We start from the raw sequence: 23,543 nt of genomic DNA on the forward strand, positions 1-23,543 counted from the left end.
GGCAGTTATCTGTACTCTAGATAAGAGACAAACTTTCAAGGCAACTTTCAAATTATGCTGATTAACTTTGCTATTTTCCTTTCCTTTGTTTAAATAAGACCACGTATGATTTTAATATGCAAAATTCAAAGAAAATGTCCCTCAGTGCAGTCCAGTCTTACAGAGAAGCCTTCCCTTCCTGCTGCTCAGCATCCCAGAGTCTGGTCATTTTCGCCATCACACTGGCCCACTGTGCCAGTTCACTGATTCAGCCCTGTACCAGTACCTATTCACATCTGCCCTCACTGCTGCGATGCAAAACAAACACAGTCTTTTCTCTTTTAGTAATAAATCCAACAGAAGGCTCTTTCTTTGTTATCAAGGATCTTGATCCTTTAAGAGTGTATATGCTGAGGGTGACACCGGGCGTCTTGGTGCTTCAGCAGTCTTTTGCTCAGGCTCGAAAAACTCCTCAAGTGTTGTATTGCAAACACAATTGCAAAAGTCTGCAGTTTAACTCTGCAGAAAGGATATGGAAAAACATAACTCCAAATTAAATACAGGATACTAATAGAGAAAACTAAATGCAGGCAAGCTCAGCTGATGGACCTACTCACAATCCTCCAATTTGCTGAATGGATCACATTTCCAAACGAGGCTGAGTTGCTACGTTACAACAAAATGTCCTGCACCTATTATTGCCCTGTGTGCAAACAGTCAGGAAAAAAAATTTAAGAAAAACATTCATCAGTTGTTCAGGAAAAACTGAAAAGTTTCATGACTAGGGGAGGAAAGAGCTGTTTCCTCGACAAAATAAAGCCAGCTTTGCTGTATTTTTTCAATGGAAACTAACACTGTCTAATAAAACATCTTAAAAAGAGTCACAGTGTACTTTCAGGCATTTGTCATAACTCTGCCTGGTCTTTAGATTTTATTACTCCTTTAAATTGCAGTTAAGGAATATTTTATGTTTATCTGCCTTCCACTTTCAACCTTTTTGCTCGTTCTAAAACTGCAGGAAACAGACCCAGTCATACACAGAGAAGCATGTGGGAAAATGTATGGTTTAAATTTATGTTTGAGCAGCCCATCTAGGGCTGCTTAAATGGTTCTCCAGTGGTAATTAGTTATTAAGAAAAAGTATTTGCCACATTTCTTTTAGAAGGCAGAGAAGGTGCTCTGTTTATGAACTATCTGCTATCTTACTTTTATATTTGAGAAGTGTTACTGTTTTCTCTAGGTATGGAAGCCATTTGTGAACTGAAGTGGCTTAAACACGGGGGCACATGCCTGTGTGCCATTCTGGCTATTTGTGAATGGTGTTTTCATGCTGCTTCATCCTCCAAACTGAAAATACGAAGGCATTTTGGAGGTTTCTCCAGCTGCTCCTTATTCCTATTTTTGTACTTCTAACTACTAGTACTATAACATCATGGTCACATCTTGACTACCAAAATTAAGACAGAATTGGTTAAATTGAATGATTTTTGTTTTGTTAGTGAAGGAAAAAAGGGGAACAACAACAACAAAAAAATCACAGCAACACATGAAAAGCTTATTTCATAGAATTCCCAGTACATATTTTAAGAAACCACAATTCTGCCTCGCAAGAGTGTGGTCTATTAGTTAGTAAATAGTGAAAAACACAAGCATTACACACTGGTGAATGACTTCTGTCCTATCTGGCAACCACCTCCGTTTAGAAGACTCATCAGTGAGGCTAAAGTGATTACTCTATAAATATAACCTCTCCCTTTTTTTTTTCTACCATTAAATAACAATTTACTGGTTGGTTAAGGCTTATAGTTTACATCAGGTAACTGGAGAAAGCTTATTAATGAATTAACGAAACAAAATTTGCTTCTAACTTAAGCAATGAATTTTTAAGATTTGGAAGTGATACTGCATGAGAAATCATAAAAGGAAAAAATGAAGAAGCTTTATCATGGCAGTGAGCTGCTTATATATGAACCAGAAAAGAATTTTAGATGGAGGAAAATCATATTATGGTTTTCCTACATTACTATAAAAATTTAATTCTTAAAATCCAGTTACATGAAACATTTAGAATTAATACTTTTCCCTAATTATTCTAAGTAAAAAGTATTTTGTCCTATATTTAATAAGCAGTTACCTTATCACTGCTTTTAATTATAATGTTCTCTAGATAACAACAGCAACAATAATAATAGTGGTTTAGCTTAATTTATCATAAATCCATCCACATTTACTTCACCACCCCTTCTGAAGAAAGAATATACAAACACACCTGACTGCAATGCCACACTAGACACAGGAAGCAAGGAATGCCAAGGAAGCTTTTCTGACCTCAGACTGTAAGAGGGAATTTAGTGATGACTATCTGCATGCCAAAAATTAAAGCTTATGTCTAGAAGAGCACAAGGAAAGTCAGAAATATGCTTGGTTTGAAGACGTGTTGCTGTTGAGAAAACAATTATCTTTTTTCTGGCATCAAGAGTTGAATCTGTGGACAACACCACAAAGAGTTGTTTGGTTTTTTTTAATTACTCCACCTAATACCAGGACAGACATCTCAGAAAACTGGCTGAAACCCTTCTCCTGGACAGAATAACTGCAAAGAAAAAGAACATGTGTGTCTTTTCCATCTCTATCAGCTCAAATATAAAATCAATTTTCTTTGGCCAAGAAAGAAACATCCTTTGTGTTTGCTTCCCTGAGAACTTGCATAATGAAGTTTTATTAGCCCAAATATTTGCACAGAGACCAGTTTAGGCCTTCACACTTAAGTGTATCAGAAGTGGTATATTTTATCAGGGAACGAAGACTGATAAGACACACTGGGACACAGTACTGGTTGAGGGCAGGGTTCCCTTAAATTCTTGGTCTACTTCCTATTCCACGGAATTCAGTGAGCTGAGTACAACCCTTCCAGCCAGGGCCACTCATGCACACATGCTGCTATTTCCACGTGAATACAGTGAGACAAAATTCAACTCTGGAACCTTCTAATAAACCTGAAAGGAGTTGGTTTTTTTTTCTAACAACAACACCTTGAGCAAACTGTGTGTGACATAAAAATTGAATTGAATGTTCTACTTTCATCTTTTTTTTCCCCCTCCCAAAGTGCTTAGATGTCTTGTGCTCTAATACTACCACCTTTCCCTGACAATGTCTAAGCATTGTAAGCATCCCCACACCTTTTTTTGGATCACTGCAACTAATTTAGCAAGTAAACTGACAGCTGAGTAACCAAAACTAAGTTAGCTCAATGCTTACTTTATTGGAACAACAGACGGACGTCACCAGACTGGGGGTGCCTGATATCCCCCAAGGATGATTGATGTTCTGAATTGAAATTTTATACCTCCTCATTGCCACAAAAATTAATTGACTTAAATTTATGAAGTTTTTAAAGATAATCAACTCACCAGCTTTTTTTTCTGTGTCCTTTTTTTAACTGAAGGCCATCATACCTGGACCTTTATTTGTTTTGATCTGTTCTACATTTATAGAACTTTTCTTAGAGGTTCCCTTCCATGAATACAATAAAATTTGGGTATTTGGTAACCAGTATGAAGAAACTGAAATATTAAAAATGGAGCTGTATTCATCTCATAGGAAAATAACTTTTAGAAAACTGTCCTAAAATCACAGGAAAATTCTAATTAACGTTTCTGCCTGTTGTTTATATACTACACAGTTCAATGCCAAAACTGCACTAAATCACAATCTGAAAGTCCCTTTTAGACCTAGAATTTCCTGAATTTAAACTATGTGAATCTAGACAAAAAGAACAGTTCAAACAGAGTTCATGTAAGTTAAAGTTAGATGGGAGATTTATCATCATAAACAACAAATCTGCTGAAAGCTGGCTAAGTCAAATGGGGACATGACTAAATAAAATCAACTTTTCCAAGCAACTATCAGTTTTTGAGATTAAATTTGAAATTTAACTTGTAAGAAGTATTAAATCAGAAGACAGGGAAAACAATAACCTGTCAGTTTGATGATATTAATCTTGAAGAAATATATGAAGGTCATTAAGGAAAGAAGATAGTTGATGGCCATGCAATAATACCCCCTCCAAGAGTTACATAAATACCTTTGTAGCTGATGATAAGGAACAATCCTGGTCCTTGCTGACCTCTGGATTGGTCACAGATTTGTATTTGTTACAAATATCACATGATGCATCAATGTGATGTGTGCACTAAATGTATTCCTTAACAATGAAAGAAGTGCAGATACATGAAGACTCATGAAAGAATATTAAAATGATTAAAATGATTAAATGAATGAGAATGAGGGACAAGCAGGCCCTCATCCTCATTCCTGTGAAGGAACAGTATCCTGGTAATTTGAAAAGGCATTGAGGATCAAGAAAAATCAACTTTCAGGCATAATGTAAATAAAAGAAATCAAAAAGACACTCTGTGTCTATTACCTCTGATTCCAGAAAAATACTTCTCCCACAGCAATAAAGAAAATTAGGTTAAGTTTTAAAAATACAGAAGCTCTGAACTGTAGCCAAATTAAACTATTCCAAAATACACTGTATTTGTAACTCATGTAACAGTCAGCAAGTTTGGCCGCTGACATTATAATTTGCTAATAATGCTTTTCAGTATTTTTAAGTCAGCCACCCAACTTGTAGTCCAATGATATTTATAACACATGCTGGGATGTTTTAGGTTTGGCTTTGTGGTTTTTTAAGCTTAGACATAAGTGGTGACCTACTGATAATGTTCTTCCTTCACTACCAAGCAAAAGATTAGGGTTTAGCTGATGGCAAGGCATGCTTTCTCCTAAAGCCAGTATAATGGGAACACTGCAGATGTTTCAAAATCCTGCAGTAAGCATGTGTATCAGCATTACACTCCTTCACTTTTGCCCTTCACCAGTTAAAGATGACCTGGACAGGTTCTGAGAGAAATGCCACCAGCTCCTGCTGAGCCAGAAAATAGCACCCTCACCCTCAGTATTTTCTAAGCGCATTAAAGAACTGGCATGTGGGTATCAGAACTGTATTTGCAACCTCTGCTCACAAGCTGTCAGTTATGAGGAGGATGTGACCCCACCACCCTGACAGACCTCCATCCAATGCTAGCACAGAAATGCTTTTCTGGGTAGAGGGGCAGATAAAAGTTGGGTGCATTTTTAGCATCTTTCTTTCAAGATTATATTTCAGTGTTTTAAATCATCAATACCTGTGAGAAAAAGGCTGTTTGCTCAGATCTGTGACACTGCTATTCCTGACTTTCAAGCTTCTGCTCTAAGACTGAAGGTGTGTAAACAAGGAGAAGTCACTCTGCTGTTACATTTTCACATAGATCGTGACATGAAAAGCACAGATATACTCAAGGAATATTTAAGTATCAAATGATACTTCATAAAGGGTCTTGAAGGTGAAGAACTATGCAAATGTACTTACTACTATAACAAATAATCTCAGAATAAAGAAAAAGCAGTCCAGTTACAAGATATGGAGGGAAGAGCCATAGAAAAAAACCTATTAAAATTCCTTTAACCTTTTACAGGAAAAAAGTAAACTAGGACTTAGTTTTATGTTCCAAGACAGTGGACTTAATTCTAGATCAAATTTTTTTCCTCATTTTTGTTTTGATTTTGGACATGAGACCTAATATTCTTCTTGTCAAAGCCTATAGATAGGCATAATTTTTTTTAAGGGAAAGCACACTACCATTGGCACTATAATTCAGTGTATTCCTGGTTTTGTCTGGCCCTTTCAGTACCCTTTCTCACAGTAGGACTGTGAGACACATCGACCCTTGCTGATCACGGAAGTAAGGTTCACATTCACTTATTTTAAATATGTATCATTATTCTATTTTCTTGGTCTGATGTTTCATTTGAGTGTGTGAATAGATATGATAAAGAGTCAGTCTGCACTTTTCAGCAAGCACAACTCAGATCTGTGCTATGGTGGCGGTGAGTGAGGGCAGAGAGGAAACCCACTGATTACAATTTGGGACAGCTGTCTAAGTCTCTCTGTGTACCACCACTGCTTTAATTTCTAGCTACTCTGACTGTGAGCAAATGCCCAAGTTTTGGTAAATGCACTGAGGTCAAATGAGTTCCTTCATACATGTATCTATTTTCCCTTGCTTCTATGTGCAGATGAATAATTTTTTCCCAAAAATGGTCTGGAAAGAGGGAAAATAAACTGTGACCTGCAACACTGAAATTCCCCGCTGTAGCAGAAGCATGACAAGTCCTTTAGCAACATGGACCCTTTCGTCTGCTTCAGGCTCAGCACCAAGAGCAGAGAGGAGAGAAAAGCAAAACACTGAGTGCTAGAACAGACTTGTGGCATTGCTGCTGATCATACTGCCAATTAGACAAATCGTAACAGAAAACCCTACATCACATAGCAACTGTATGATATATATTTTTGCAATAGCAGTTCAAATGAAATGTATATTTTCGATCGAAATCTAATTCAGACCTGTGTTACTATTGAGGACAGCTGAATTTGTAGCACTTGCAGTGTTGAGACTATTTTTTGATTAATAGGTTTTCATCACTGTCCTATGTATTTATGATTTGCACCGTGACAATCTACTACACTTCTCAAAACATTTCTGACCAGACTGAACCTGTTTACAGATTTTGACTGTGTTACGTACACGTGTGCTGCTTCACTTTGAAGGACAGAATACCAAATGTACTACTGTCTTTAGTTAAATACTGCTTATAATTTTTTTCCACCTAGAAAATATATTAGTAATGCAGGTATGCATCTGGTTATGTAAATGTCTCAGAACTTTTAATGGAATGTGAAAAGACAGAGTAATTTCAGCACTGTCTGGGTCTCACAATTTTAAACAAAAGATTCTCCTTAGATTGACTCAACATTTTTCAAACTTAATAGTTTCAACTGAAATGATTTTATGTAAATCAATCTTGAGTGGAATAAAGATACTTAAAGTTATTTGATTTTTCATACTTATCTTTATTAGGTGTGAAATATTTGAGGCAGAATATTAAGTTGTATAATAATGGCAAACCATGATAATCAATTAATTTTGCTACACATGCTCCACCTATACAGAGAATGAAAATGTTAATTCCTACATTGCAAAACTCCTGAATCTCACTGATATAAGTACATTTTCTAACTTGTTATAGGTGACCACATTCTTGGCTATAAATGTCATAAAAAGAAATACTTACTACTGTGCACAGTCAATCAGCTGATACTCATTTGACCTCTCAAAGCATGCCTTTACACCTTCGTCATCCCAGAGCTTTTTTGCGTGTTCAAAGAACTCCTGAAAATTGGAAAAGTAATAAATAAGAGAACATTTCTCAATTTTTTCAATCCCCAATCTGCGCTGTTCCTTCCCCCAATGCTCATGCTTTATGCTTTGCAGAATGATAGATTATACACTTACAGAAGAAAAGCTATAAGCATTTATTAGCAAAATTGCAATAAATTATACAAAACATATGGCTGCTGAGAGTTTCCAGCACATGACATAATAATGATATATAATGAAGACTGTCTTCAAAATTCATGCCAGTCCATATATAAAATTTACTGTAAGTACAAAAGTTACCTAGAAGTATGTTCACTTCATTTTTAACTGAATTTATGCGTCTGTCATGGAAAAGGCATAAAAGTGATACAAAAAGCTGCTCGGTGTATAAACATTAGCTTCCCAGAGAAAGAACCAGCCTGTAACATTAAAAAGATGGCGCAATTTTTCCTGAAAAACACAACTTTCTGCTACTTGGTATTTTCTCATGCAATATAATAACTTGATTTCAAGACTTTTCAGAGTCTTTGCTCAACACTGCTTCCTCCAAACAGCTGCCTGGCACAACATGCTTTCCCTAGCAGCTACCCCAGGCTACCCAATCCAGAAATATCCGCTAGAAAGCTTATTTCAGAATTATTTGAAAGAGGAACCAAAGCCATCCTTCGTACTGGTGAAGCCACAGCCAAATGTATGCAGAGAGGTAGGTCCAACCCTGCCTGCTGGCTCCTTCGTTTCTCCAGCCCCAGCTCTAGGGACTCAAAGATCCAGCTTGTTTTAAAGCTGGGAGTCCATTTTATGTTATATCATTACTGGTAAGTGACACTGTAACAGTTTTTCCAGCTACATGGTTCTAAATTCAAATGAAGGATGTTTAAATGAATTAGTATTTCCTTTATTATATGGCTCTTTCCTCCCTCAAACAAAATTGTTAAAGCAACACGTCAACTCAAACAGAGAAGTTGTTTTCTTAACACCTCAACACTGCTAATAAATCACCGGAGTCCTTTGGTTAGTCACAAATTTGTGAAGCCTAACAAATTGCTTTTCCACAGTTCAATTTGGCTCTGTGTAAAATGGGTGTAATACCACTATTCACTTCATGATCTTGTCAAAATTTTACATAAACATCTGAATTCTGAAACTTTCTTAAATTGCTCGTCAGTCTCTCCCCACATCTTTTCAGGATTAAAAATTTCTCTCAAAAGACAAATCTCACAGTGAAAGATCTTGGCAGCACAGTGAGTTCACTTTTACTCTGCATGGGTTTCCCCACCCTGCATGCCATCCCTGTGAGGTGTCCCAACAGGTGACACTTTGCCCATCAGCCAATGCCTCTGACCTGCTGGTGACATTTTCAGGGAAAGAAAAAACACAAGATTTTTGGAACTTACTAGTACCCAAAATTTAGTTAAGCTTTGAACACGGCTAGAGAGGTCCTGAACAACCTCAGAAATGCCTTTTTTTTTTCCCAACTATACCATGCACAATGCAGAGAGGGAGAAAATTCCAGTCTTTAAGAACTTTTGAAAATGTTAGAGAAAAGAAAAAAAAAAAGCAGGCATAAAAAACCTTTGCAGAAAGTCTTGGAAGAAGAGAGGAAGTAACACTAGAGATTGGCAGATGCTTATACTGCCCTTGAAATTCATTCCTTCGCTTGGTGAGGATGTGTTTATTCATCAGTCTTTGTTATTTTAATGACTTATGTAATGATTGTTTTAAATGCTGCAGATCCACCTTTTGAAGTGATGCTACAGCTATTATAAACTCTCTGTTCCTACAGCAGAAAAAAAGCAAAACCAAGCTCAACCCTAACAAAAGCTCAACCCTAACAAAACCAAGCTCAACCCTAACAAAAAACAAGCTCAAGAAAGGACAAGATATCAAACTAAAGTAGAAGTAGAAAGCGGACGCACATAACAGAGAGAACGACTACAAGAAAAAGAAAGAACTGGAAAAGCCAAAATGATTAATACCAGAAACCATGGAGCATTCCTCAAACATGAAGCTTATGCTTGATTGATACTTGGGGCATCAGCTGAACACGTCTCACTTGCTGGCATCTTTGGCCAAAGAAAACCACTGCCTTCTCAGTGGAAGGAGTGAACTGTGGGTAAGTGTCAGGTCCCGAGGCAGAAGGAGCCAGCTCTCCATGCCCTCAGATGGGAGCAATATCCAACTCAGCCCTTCCTCCCACAGGCACTCGCTGCTGCAGGTGTGGGGTCTGAGCGCAGTGCAGCTGCCTTCCCCTCCTCCCCATCTGGGAGTGGGAATTCCCACCCACCCAGAAAGGCATCTCTAAGGGAAACAAACATGTAAAAAACAGTCCCATTCAGCCCCACAGGGCCTACAGGAAGGGGAGGGGATGAGGAGGAGGTCAGAGTAAAGGTATCCTTTGCTGCAGGGTGGGATGGATTGAGATCAGTTGAAAATGTGTATAAAGAAGTAAACAAGCAAACAAATAAATAAAGTTGCATAGCTACAGTAGTTCCTAACTTCACTTCTGCTTTTACATCCTCTGTATAAGCTTTATTTACTCTTAAAAATCTCTTCTGAAAAAGAGGCAATCATTTCAGCTCAGCTTCTTGAGACCCTACAAATATCTTGTAAATACAAGGTTTCCATATCATATGCTTCAAATATTTCCACCTGACCATTATATCTCAAAGCAGTCTATTTAAAACAACTTCCAGACTTCTAGTCCAAAGCAAATCCTATAAAACAGAGCAAATATACTTCCCTCATTAAAATGTACCGATCTACTGCAGAGGAGTACGCTTGCCTGCAAATTGCCTCCCACACAGCCAGCTACTCGATCCTTCCTTCCCAGGTGACTAAAGCCTTCCAGAAAAATCCTGCTTCATTTCAAGATGCCAAGTACCATGATCCAACTTTTCACGCTTGTTTTTAACCCCTCTCTCCTCTGCTGTAAGTTCTTCAGTATTTTTTCTGCTCATCTGCATAAGGCCCCCATCGCCAAGCACAGAGGAGGGTTCTGCACATGGCAAACACACCTGAATGCCAGCCTCCTCTACCTCACAGGACAATATCCAGACAGTAGTTACCATGTTAGCTTCAACCCTTGCAATCAAGACCCTTTTGTCTGACCAGCCTTGCAACAACCTTCCCTTCCCCTCAATCCTTATGACTCATTCCTATGAATCCCAACACTTGTCACTTCTTCCTCCTTCCTCTGGCCATGGCCACATTGTGGCCACCTTAATGGCAACCAGGCCCTGGTGAGGGCTTTGGGCTCTGCCTGCCCTGCAGCACCTGCTCTGGTGCTCCCTGGGTGGCAGCCACAGTTGGCAATCCCTGCCACAGAGAAAAGCCAGGGTAATTCAAAGGACAGAGAATTCAGATTTGCTCCAGCAGGTAAGGGAAGATGGGCTAAAACTTTTTAAAATGTTATCTTAGGTCAGGAAAACACAAATAAGGTTTTTAAGATTAAGTTGTGACCTTAGTAGCTTTACATTCTAAATTGGCCAAACTGAAGACTTTCCTAAAGGTGTGGCTTCTGGAAAGTGGCTTTTCAGTTCTTAGAAGACACAAGCCAGGTCCTTTAAGAAACCTCAACTGGGACAGAAGAAGACAGGGACATGGTAAATCACTTGGGTAATCTGATGCACTGTATTTGCAAGCACATATAGTTGACTTCTATGAGATCAAAGTCACCAAAATCTACTAAAAATATTTAGTATACTGAAGAGAAGCAGGAAATAATGTACTGTGCCTGAAAGAAGAAAACCACCTACGTCATGACCAAACAGAACAGCTGCTTCACCCGAACTCTTCCTTATGGACGGAGACATACTAACAGTTGCACCTATTAATATACATATAAAACAAAACAATCAATATATTTTTAATATAATATTTTAATTGGAGCATTAAATAAGTAAATGATAATGCTTTAGGTCTCACAAGTTACAGGTGTCATGAATTACAGGTACTTTTTACATTGCACACATTAATTTACACCATTTATCTAAGAATTTATAGCGATCACCAGACCACAGAAAAATGAAGATGTGACACACAACATCTCAAATATTTATTAATATAAAACTATTTGGAAGTTTTCCACTCTTCCTGAGACAATCCAAAACCTCAGCCCTGCATTCCTGACTCTCCTTCTCAGTAGAAGATACATTTTGCTATAAATAATCAAACATCATCTAAAAATCATGAAGAGCCAAAAGCAGGTTACAATTACTTTTTTTTTAAGAAGAAAATAAGCTAAGATGTACATAAATGTAAAAACACCCTGAGCTGATATCACTGATATAAACAACAGCCTATTTTTACTGTGTTTTAAAAGGTCTTGTAAAAATATTTTTACTCACCTAATTCAGGGAAAAATTTCTAGATTCAATGTATTTCCATACATAGCATTCCAAGAAAACAATACAGGTAACAAATGTAATGTACTACAGCTAAGCCTCAGGGCACTGTTTTTCAACTTTGTCTTACTAGAAGTTACAGCTTGTTCTAGAAATTCTATTTTCCTTATTTTGGAAATAAACTTATTTATTGATAGGTTACCTTAGAAACCTCCTCCCTCTCATAACTCCTACAAAAAATTTTCAAGTAGCTAAGAAATGGACTTATTCCGCTTTTTAGACGCCTAAATTTGGAATAAATACTAGTGATGATTAAACAATGACATATCTTCATGAACAGATCTTAATGCATTTTGGAGACAAAACTTTTAATCTAACTTCTTTGCAAACCACAACAGTTCATGTTAGGTCAGGAAAACAATTTTTATTCTACTAAGATTGTTTCTGCCTTCCTTCTGGATGGAGCATACATTTAATAGATATCCTGATGTCACCTTTCAGTCTCCCAGAAACTGGAATGTGGAAGGCTCCACTGTATTTTCTACTTCTGTTAATACACTGTAAACATGGAAACAACTGCTTAGATCGATGTGAAGTCGATCTCCCTCAAGCCAAAATTTATGCTCTTATTCTCCTAAGCTTCAGGACTGTAAGACAATTTCTCATCTAAAACACAGATTAAACCTGTCTGATTTCCTGACAACCACTTAAAGAAGTGGCAAATGTTACACATTTTCATAGTTCTGCCATTGTGGGTGTGAAATGAAATCATCACTTCTATTCTGAATTTCAGTTACTACTTCTTCTCCCATGTACTTAACCAAACAAAAAGTAAATCACACAACGCATTAAAAATTCCCACCTAACACCTCCCTAACTCCCAATGACAACTGCAGTGCAAGATCCAGAGAATTAAATCACACAGGAAGGGAGGTATGTGCCTCTCCACTGAGCAGGGTACTTGCACTTCCCAATGCATAGTGCAGGGGGCATGTGTATATATATACATATACAGGCAGTCCCAGTCTCCCATCCACTGAACTATGGAAACATTTTGTGGAATAAAAGAGTGACAGCTGATGGGGAACACTTTAATACCCTAAGGATGACACCCAGTGGAGTCAAATGAAGGGTGTATAGGCAAACAACCTGCAGCATTTTCTAAATGTGGCATGCTTGACTCTGCAATTCAAACAATATCATTTGAAGCATCCTTTTCTGTACCAAATCTGAGGTCAAAACTGAACCAGATCCATTGGCCTGCAGCCCAAGTCATGAAATGCAACAGCAAACATGACAGCAACAACAAACAGCCGGATGCCGTGCAGTTACAGGGGAGGACAGACAGCAGCGTGGTCTGGGAGAGATGACTGGGAGGAAGAACTCTAACCTACCACTTTCATCACCTCCCACTGAGCTGTGAGGAAGCCTTTTTTCATGTGGTGCCCAGGGGCTGATCAGAAGTGACTGCACTGTGGGTGAAGGGAAGCTCAGCTGAGCTTCCCCTCATGCTCCAGAAAACTTCATGGCTCCAGGGGGGCCGTCTGCTGCCGCCCTGGCAGATGCCACAAATCTGATCAGTGTATCAGTGTTCTGTCGGGGTTTGCAGCATAAGCCTTGGAAAGTAACAGAAGAATGGCAATTAAAAAAGTTTATATTTGAGCCAAGTACACACCTAGAATTTATCAGTATGAAGCAAAAACTACTTTTGTGGCTCCAGGACTCTCTTGCAAGCCTCTACAGTCTCTACTCACTGTAGACAGTCTTCATTTTGAGAGCCTGATTTTATCCTAACCCAGTGTTTAACTGTGGTGGTTGTAAACTGATGCTCCAAGAAACCCGCAGGAGACAGTGAGCAACAATTTGCCCCAGTGACTCCAAGTATTACTGGTTTGCTCCTACCAAGTGTAGCGACTAATTTTCTATTAAAACTGCTCTTCATCCCCAAACATCTACTGAGTGCTAATGCAGGCAGTGTCAACAAAGAAATTTTAAATGGATTTAATGACTGGGTGAAGTACCAGGTAAGGCACCCAAGAGAGAAGGAAGCCTGCTCAGTTACCTCTTCCACAAACAAGTACAGTCTCTTGATAATCAGCCTCTTGTTTACAAGTTAAAAGTGTCCCTTATGGTTCAGTCAGCTCTCCTTAATCCTTTATGAAATATTCTGCCTAACAAGGGACCTGTTTTGTTGTAGATATACAAAATGCAGCTGCTCAAACTCCTAATGCCCACAAAGAAGACAGGCAGTTACAATTTAAAAACAAAAGCAGAATACATGACTTGAGTTTCCACAACAGCAGTGTTGTCAAAACCTTCATTAGCACCAAAGCAATAGCATGAGAAACACTGCAACCACACAGGGAGGGGTGGCCAACTGGCACACAAGGACCATGCTCAACAGTACGGTTCAGATGCTTCTAAAAAACTTACAGTAGATTAATTATACAGAAACCTTTAGGAAAAGTACAACCTCCACCCCCTGCAAAGTATTTTCTGTTGTAATTCGTGGGTGTGTAATAATCAATGCAATTACTCTGCTAGTTAGTGACTCATTCTGATAGGCACAGCAGCAGTTTGGCCTCTAACCCTCCTCCAAAACCTAACTTCGGATCTGTCGAAGAGAATTACAGGATAATACATCCAGATCTACCTCCTTTTCACTGTACACATTTTGCCTTTTTTTAGGCTGGATGCAACAGTCTTCAAGCACAATCCATCTGCACTAAGCATAACCTCAGTTCACTAGAGCTGAACTTGGGAGGATGGCAAACACCACCTTCACAGAACACAACCTGTGTTGGGGCATCTTATATTCCAATAAAACAAAATTAGTTTATTAACTCATAGGAAAATCTTATCTGACTTGCAAGTATAAGGAAAGAAGTTGGGGCAACAAACAGAATTTATAAATGCAAAAAAGCACTATATTCACATAACCACCACATGTCACCATGTGACACCATTAGACAAAATGCATCAATTGTGGAGCTCGCTGACAGTGCTCAAAAAACCACGAGTGCAACCAGCACAGATATATTCTACATCCCTTTCTTGAACTATTTCTGTGACTTCACTTTTAAGGTCTTACTCTACACTAAATTTCCAAGAAGTGTGTGCAGTTGAGGTATCAGCCTGATTGCCCTAGCAGTTCTATTTATGCCTGCTGGAAACACATTCCATCTGCCATCTTATTTTAGAGAAATCAACAAGTTCAACTTTCGTAGACCACAAAACTCATCTGCAAGGTCTGAGAAATATATTAATACATGCTTCAAACTTGTATCTGTCGAACACTAAAAAAAGATCTGAAAGGTCTTTAGACCATACTAGCAAAAACAATAACATGATTTTGTGCTTTTGTAATATTTTGAGGCCAGCTCTGTGCGTTAGATATGCTTCGAAAATAAGAATGCATTATAAGTCAAAGAACAGTTCGATGTTTTTCCTTCACTACCTGTTAAATAGTGGCGCTTTTTTCTGAGCTAGACAACAAAGCTTTTATCATACTAAACCCAAAACCCTCTGATTCAGTCTTCTAGTTTCCATTTTAACTGTGTACTTCAAGTTTTAGTCTGCCATCACAAATCCTTGAACGTTGCTGCCTTCCTGCTATTTTAAGGGGCCACCAAGCTCTCAAATAAGAAAAGCAGGAGAGATAATTTAAGCAAATTACTTAGTGTATATAGTGCCTAAAAAATGTGTCAAGCACGGCAAGCTCACGCACATTCTTTTCCTTGAAATTATGTTGGTTTTGGAGAGTCAGGACCTCTCCCTGAATGTATATAAAAGCTCTTCATTTGAAAAAAAACCCCACCCCTCAAATTATTTGTGGAAATAAAGGTGCATTACACAATCCTACAACGTTGCTGCCCTTTGCATTTCTGAAGCACTTGTGAAAAGAAAAATGTAGGTACCGTTATAATTCCCTCAAGGAAAATTTTTTTGTGGACAACAGATGATGACAAAGCATGAACTTAATCTGCGAATGCTGAACAAGATGCAAAAAGACTGAAAAATATATAATGACTTGACAAAGATTTGGGAGCAGGTGGTTTATCCCTGTTACCAAGATGCTGCTTACACAGTTTTCTTTGTAGAGCACTGAGCCTTGAAACTGGAAAAAATACTGAAAAACACATAATCTGTATGCCACTCATACTGGGAGATGTTTGCTTGCTGTTTGTTTATTAAAAGCAATAATGGCACCATGAAAATGTACAGATTCTGTATGTCAAAATTTGTATCTTAATCTGACTAGGTAAGACTAAACAGACCAGAGTCCGTGTGGCAAAAAAGACAGCAAATCAGCCCACAGCACTTTTGTTACTGCTTCTGGTTCTGCAATCATTTAACTCCTGGGCCTTTGCAATGAACACCATACTCAATTTTAAGTCAATATAACATCCAGTCGGTGAATATGTACAAATCACTCTGCAATCCTTGATGAAGGGACTGTTATGGAAGTGAGAAGTACTGCTGTTAGACATTTATTATAAAGTGGTAAACCTGAGGCATTTAATGGCAGGAAATATTATCAAGATTTTTATTCTCAAAACACTGGGGAATAACAATAATTTACATGCTGTAACATGGCAGAATTGGATGTGAATCCTCCCCGATTTTAAATCACAAGTAGCTTTGTATTAGATCACATTTTTTGTTAGCTGTATAGTAAGGCAGTTGTCTATTCCATGCCACAATGTATTTGGGCACAAATCTGTAAAAAAAAATGGAGATCCTCCAGTGGATTGTTATTTGACCGAGCAGTGAAAATCACAAAGTTAATTCTCACCCGCTGCTTTGAAGAGATAAATTTAAATGTGCTCTTTGTCACCTTTTGACATTGAGAACCTGACCCCCTATTCAAGTTCCTCCTTCGTGTTTTCAGCCCTTCTTCCAAGTCTGCCTCTGTTGTCATTTCTCAGAGGGTGGGGACTCCCCCAAAGTCAAATCAGTGGAGCACAACGCCGAGGGAGGCAGCTCTTCCCCGTCCCCAGGCAGTTCCCCTGCCCTGCCCATAGGGCACCCCTGCTGCTTCTGTAAATACAGTTTCAGAGTGAAGACAAGTGTCCAGCGAGCTGTAAAAACACAGGACTGCAGCCTCTAATTCTTCCAGTATGAAAAGTTTCTACTAATCCCAGCTTCAACTGTTTTCCCTACACCAGTTTTGAAGGTCATACAGCAAGGAACTATTTCATGCTCTAATATGCACTTTATTATTTGAAAGTGATTTCCTACCAGACAAGTGGTTTGCAAGGACAGAGAACTCTCATTTCCTTTTATAGATTTGATTCGGAAATAAATGCTGGCAACATCATGTGACAAGGGGGCAGCATCCACAACTTGAGCAACTCTCAAAATTGGATCAGAAAGTAATGGAAAAGCCAGCCTGCTGCTACGAGATCTATTTAGCACCCTACTCCTCTGCCCAAGTTTTATCTAAATTCTTCAGCATTATCTTTCTTCTTTTGACACTTCTTCCTGTCCTTATCCATGTGCAAAAACCTAGCTTCAGCACACTAACTCATTCATTCTTAAATATTTATAATAGTAGGAAAAGGAAATACAAGTCTTTATTATATCTCTGTGGCTAACCTAAATTAAGTTTCAGGAAGCTTTTTTTAAAAAATTAACAACCACAATTGTAGATACAAGTATATGAATAAGGATTTCCTATGAAAAGGGAAAAATTTTGTCTTTTCTACCTGATAGCTGTTGCCTTGTAGAGCTATTCTGGGAAATGACTGGATACAACTGCATGAACTATATGAATTTTGACTATACGAATGTAATATATTTTAAAGGAACCCCAGAGTTTGAAGATATGCTTACAACGTTTATGGATGCAGAATTACTCTATCTTATTATTCAGTAAGATTAAGGTGTCTTAATAATGCTCTGAGAAGTAATACAAGTAAATGTAAGTAAATCTTGGCTGCAATTTATGTAACTTTCAACATTTTTCTAATGCCAGTTCCCACAACTCTAGTGCAGATAAGCCCCAGAAATCAACCTTTTCAGAATAATTTAGAACGGATTTAGCTAGCAACTTCAGAAAAGTAAGACTTTTATTTCTTAGTATTCAGTTCTCAGTTCCCATTCTGAAGAGTACATAATTTTCAAGAACTATGATAACAACATCCTATTATGTATAATATGGAAAGAATGCATATGCAGTAACAAATGAAATTGTTGAGGCATCAGAAGCTAAGTATTTTTTGTTAGCCCATAAATATTTTTACAACTCAGAAACTGCTTAGAAGTCAACAGAAATCTGTATCCATAGGAATAAAAATCTGTGTCTTTATGAATATAGATGACTACAGACAATGGACAACTTGTGGATGGGAAATTCTGTCAGAATTTCAGAGCTGAAAGTCACTAACAGGGCCCAGCTGTTTGGTATGTAGATGTTTCCAGGGTACCTGAAAAAAATACTTTACAGAGTCTAAGATAGCTTCTTCCCTTTCTTCCCAATCTTTTATTTACTATTTGCTGCAGGATTATTTCTCACTTCAAATGTAATCTAACATGAAAGCTGCTGATCAATATTGTAAACATTGTAAAAATAGTTTCTTGTGACTGCCAAAGAACTGTTAATGAATCTCAATACATGATGCTGAAGCAGGGACAGGAGGTAAAATAATTGAATTGAGGGAGATAATAAAACCAGGTAATTCCTTCAGTTTAAAAGGCAAATATTGCCAGAGCTCCTTAAACAGAAAGAAATTATTTACACTTGTCTCAGAAATGGTAGGAAATGCATTTCTTTGGATTACTTAAAATCAAACTGCCACCAACTGCAGCACTGCCTGAAGTAAAACACAGAACTTGTGAGTTTGAGGTCATTGATACTAGACCCTTCCAACCCGCAACAAGGGATGTGAGACCCCAAGGAGCCTTCCTGCAACTTCTCTCCCTTCTCTTTCCTTCAGGTACTACTCTGCCAGGTAGAGCCTGCCAGGGCCACCACAGGGCCATCAGCAATCTCCCTGCAAGATGAATGGTTGCACACAAACAAAAAGGACCTACTGGACATTGCACCTGGTGAACAAACTTAATTCAGCTGGATCTGGAGAGAAAACCTGACAGATATGTGCCAGTTGTGAACAAGGCCTTGAAACAATGTGAAGACAAGTCAGACAAGGACTTCTGTTGCCTTCTGTTACAAAACCCAGCCGACTTCAGAATGGAACAGAGAAATAATAATGTGTTCTAGCAGCAACCACTCTGAATTTCTAGGGAAACTCCATTCCACTGACATTCAATCTTTGCAGATCTCTTGCTTCCTGTGAATGACTGAAAGAGATGGCTGGGCAAGAAAAGCACACAGGTTATTATGAACTCTCTAAATATCTCCTTGAAGAATGCCAGGAACAGGCCCACTGTAGACTATGGCCTTTTAGCAACCATAAATTTTTGAGAAAACTGAAGGTAGTTCACCACCAGTAGTTACTTTAAATTAAACAAACAAATACAACCCAAGCTTCTCTTCCTCTCTACTTGCCCACTGATCCATTGTTTATTAATCCATAGCCTTTTCAATTTTCCAAGTTGAAATACATTAGTGAGGGAAAGAGCTTTCTTCATTAATTCCATCAAAGACTTTCTTGGCAGTCAGACCAGAAAATGTATGTAAGCACTAGAAGTGAAATTCTTGATCAGTTGCAGCAAGTCCAAACCTTAACATTATGAAATAATCCAATATCTACATTTAAAGCAAACAATAAATACTTAACTATACAGTGGAAAAGCTGTTTATTTCCAGAAAAAAAAAAGGTACTGACTTGGAGAACTCAAGACTCAAACCAGTACTTCAATCTGTCACACTGGGTGTATGACACATTTGGTTAAACATAAATGCCTTCTTCATATGGAGCTGTTTCTGTTTTCAAGCTGTGGCTTTCTTATCTACCTTTTAAAGATCGAGGTTTATTTTTAATACAATACAATTTAATTAAACAAACATTTGATATACATTTTTAAGCTATTTATACAGATAAGTTCACGACAGATTCAATGTGTAAGATGAGAAAATTCGTGTAAGAACTTTGCTTTTCAGGATTTGCCTCCTACAAGACCATGCTTAGAAATTGTATTTATGCTGCACTTAAAAAGGCAACTAAATAATAAAACCTTTTGCCTACTATACTTTCATTAGTGTGATAATTTTTCACAAAGATTTCTTTACATGAAGCTATAATAAAATGCGGATAAAGAGCAGAGTGATGTTCACAGGAGAATAGTGATCCACAAACCAAAGTTTTGTGACTTTTCTACTCCAAACTAAAAGACACCTACATCCTCTACATAAGCTATAGCTTTTTGTTGTTCAGAATCATTATAAAAATGTAAGTTAATTCTCTAACACATTCATTGACTTTTAGAAACCATATTGAAACCTGACAATAAGCAAATATTTTAATTAACTGGATCTTCAATGCACTGTATTTATACAATTTCTACTTCTTAATGTTTACCCACACAGCTGAGTATTCAGTGCTGTCCTTGGGTGCTGGATGTTTCCCACACAAAAAGACTTCACTGAGCACACGTAGGCTGCAGCAAACCTCAGCAAGGTTAGAGGACATTCTGCTTGGGACCCTGATGTTAATCTGAACTTTTAAAGTACATAAACTGTAACTCCCATGCCAGGCTCCAATGGCTATCAGCATCTTCAGACATCCCCCATGGGGCAACGCTTTGACCTCATTTGCTCCTGGTGAGCAGGCTGGCAGAACTGTACTCTCAACACAGCCTGAGCAGGCTGCTGGTCCCTTGAACAATTATTTAAAATGTACAGAAAATGCTGGCTTCTTAAAACAGCACAACAACAGTTGCACTTCTGTTGATGGTGACTGTTGTGAACAACTATTAACACCTTTTTTCTACATTTTCAGTAGAAACAAGATGGCAAACACATTCCCCCAGTTGATTAACAATAGTTACAGGATCCATATAGCTACACCATGTGAAGGTGAAATGTAGGTCTGCAAGAAAACCCTAAAACAGCATAAGTAAACATAGTTCTATCGTCAGTAATTGATCCATGACCATCTTGTTTATTATATGCTTTTGAATTACAAGTCAGTGCTAATAGCCCCTTGATGCACAGTTATTATCTGGTTCATCACTACATATACTTCTAATGGTACGAGATGGTAAACTACAAGATCCTTATTACCAAGAGAGTACTGAGAAGTGCTTTTCCCTTTAGAAGCAAGCAACAAGATAAACATATCTGCTTCTACTAAAGTAAACTGGCTAGCATGATTCAAGAGACATTTCAGGTTTTTGGTAAAGCAACAGGCAGCCAGAATATGTATTGTTGTATTTGCCATGTTTCAATTATATAAATTATAAAGACTCGTTCAAAAATAGATGCTAAATATTGGACAGCTAACTGAACTAACTTAATATAGTTCACCAAATACGCTAAGTGGTTCCCATTACTCCAGATAAGATGACTGAACTAAACATTTCCAAAAGGAAAACTGCACTGAGTTCCTAAAAATACTGTAGACAACAATTTGCACAGAAGAGGGCAACAAAGGTATGATGGAATATCATTAAATAAATATGTTCTTTGAAATAAAATAGGTATCTTTGTTAGGTAACAGCCACAAGAAGACAGTTGCTACATATTAAAAAAAAACCCAAGAATTTTTATAGCAAAATTGTAAACAGTTATTTTTTCTTTTCTTTTTTTTTTTTTATTTTGCTTAGACACAGATATGAGTTGTATATCACAAAGTTTTGCAGGATTAATTACACCTGATCAGTGTGTGAGAAATTCAAATCTGTGAATAGCAGCAGTGTAAGAGCAAAAAACTAATGTGAATGCAAATATTTTCACAGGATTGAGCATCTGATAGCTTAACTGCATCATTCAAAAAGCATGATTATAATGGTTGAAAAAACTCCTTAGGTCAGAATATCTATGCTACCTTGATAGATCAATGCAGATACACTGCACTCATATGCTGTATGAATTTAAGAGATATAATTTAATTGGCACCACATTTTCAGATATTATGCTCCCTGTGACTAAAACAAAATGGTTATTAAACCTTTTGGTGAAATTTTGACATTTATCAAGCTCACTCATGAGTTCCACATCTTGCAAATTTAATTTGATATTTATATATTGGTTTTATATCTTGATATATATTTATATATTTTATATGTTGATATATATAGATGAGCATATAAAAACAACTGATCCTTCTTTAATTTCAGTTCTCAAAATATATCTCTTTGCAAACATAATGCACAGCTACCAGTTTTTAAATTTTATTGAACTATGTATTTGATTGGTAATTTAAATCAAGAAATGCTAATAGCAACTTTTAGAACAATTGCAACATTCTTCTGAATATACAAAATTATTCCCCATTAGTGCAGTATAAATCTGGTACATTCCAAAATGCTGAGTCAGTCCTCTCTCTGACTTGGAAATTTCTGTTTGCAGATTTACAGCCACATCAGCAACTTCCAGATGTAATTTACTGCTATAGATACTGTATTTGTATGTAGCAACTAACACTTACCTGTTCATAATAAAGATTTCCAGGAACAAAGTTAGAAAACTGCAGATTATCTAACACACCTCCCAGAAAACAGCTGCTGTGTGACCACACAATTAGATTACAAGTCATAAACCAGATGTAAGATTGTATGTCATAAACCATAGACGTAGACACATCCATCTTTGAGTCCTTTAGTTAAAACATTAAGTCAACAAAGTGTTGAAATATGAAAGTATTTCCCTCATCATTCCTATTTTGCTACTATCTCAGACCTGAAGAAAAATCAGAAATAAAATGTACCGTAAAATAACATTAGCACATGCATTATTAGCACATCTATTTGCTTATACAGCATCCAAACTGCTCTTCCACATCCAGAGCATTTAGTGTCAGCACTAACAACTTAAAAACTCTTCTAAGAAAAGCATGCACTTTATTTGCAGATGCACTAACTGTTCCCTAATGGCTTGTAAAATCAACCAGTCACCTCTTGTCTACTCAGGGCTCCCATGCTGTCATGCCAAACCACTGGGATGCCCGAGCCAGAGGACGACAGAGGCCATTCCTGGCTTTCCCTGGAGGCAATCGCCCACTCCCCACATACATGGAGCAGCTCCCTGAAAATGGTCACTCTCTCCCTGCTTCCAAGGGCCACTGCCCAGGAAAGGCAGCACCCTGTACAGACACCCTTCCTGCCTGGCTCAGTCTCGAGGTGAGAGCCCAGCTGGGGGCAGCACGAGGAGAGAGATGGAGACACCACAGGGATGGGGTCCAAGCTTTCCCTGGGCACTGACAGTGCCCAAGGAAAACACCAGCTGATGCACATGCACAGACTACGCTTTAACTGACTTTGACTTAAAACTTTAAACAGAGATAAACCACACACATCACTAAATAACAGGACAAGAGATCCCATTCTGTTTGGCTTTAGAAAACCAGTCACAATTCTTACGATGCATTAAAAAAATAAATCTATTTTTAGGAAGTTATTTAAGTTTGATGCTGGTATCCCATGGAAAACAAGTGTTTTCCATATCTCTTTCTAAGTATAAACAGTAAGAAAAACTCATGTGCTCTTCCGAAATGACTCAAGCACAGGTCACAAAGTACTTCAGCTGCAACTGAAGCATGTCATAGCTCTATACTGAATCATTACACTCACTTTTCAGATGGTTAAATTTATCTGGGATTATATACACCACTCAGAGACCAGGGCGAGCATATAATAGAGTCCAAATGCATGTTTTCCAGCATACAACTCAATTCTTTGCTGAAAGAAATACAGCATGCCTTTGCCTTTTCTTCAAGAGTTTTATTTTCTCTTTGAGACTGTTGCTTAAAAAAATAAGCAATCAATCTTACCTGGATCACCACAGAATTACAAAAAGAGGGAAAACCAGTGTATTGCTATCCATTTTATTAACTAT

At 37.7% G+C, this 23,543-nt stretch overlaps 1 protein-coding gene across 2 annotated transcripts in view; it reads right to left on the reverse strand.

Annotated features, from left to right (window-relative positions):
- Positions 1-23,543, reverse strand: part of GNAL (G protein subunit alpha L) — a gene marked incomplete at its 5' end in the record, with an annotated part of 184,217 nt that overhangs the window by 48,623 nt on the left and 112,051 nt on the right. For both annotated transcript variants that reach the window (XM_082276588.1, XM_082276589.1), the window contains one exon: positions 7,156-7,253. In XM_082276588.1, coding sequence (XP_082132714.1) covers positions 7,156-7,253 — 98 coding nt within the window. The remainder of the gene's footprint in view (positions 1-7,155; positions 7,254-23,543) is intronic.

The sequence above is a fragment of the Coloeus monedula genome (genome assembly GCF_965178545.1).
Source record: "Coloeus monedula genome assembly, chromosome: 1".
Lineage (NCBI taxonomy): Eukaryota > Metazoa > Chordata > Aves > Passeriformes > Corvidae > Coloeus > Coloeus monedula.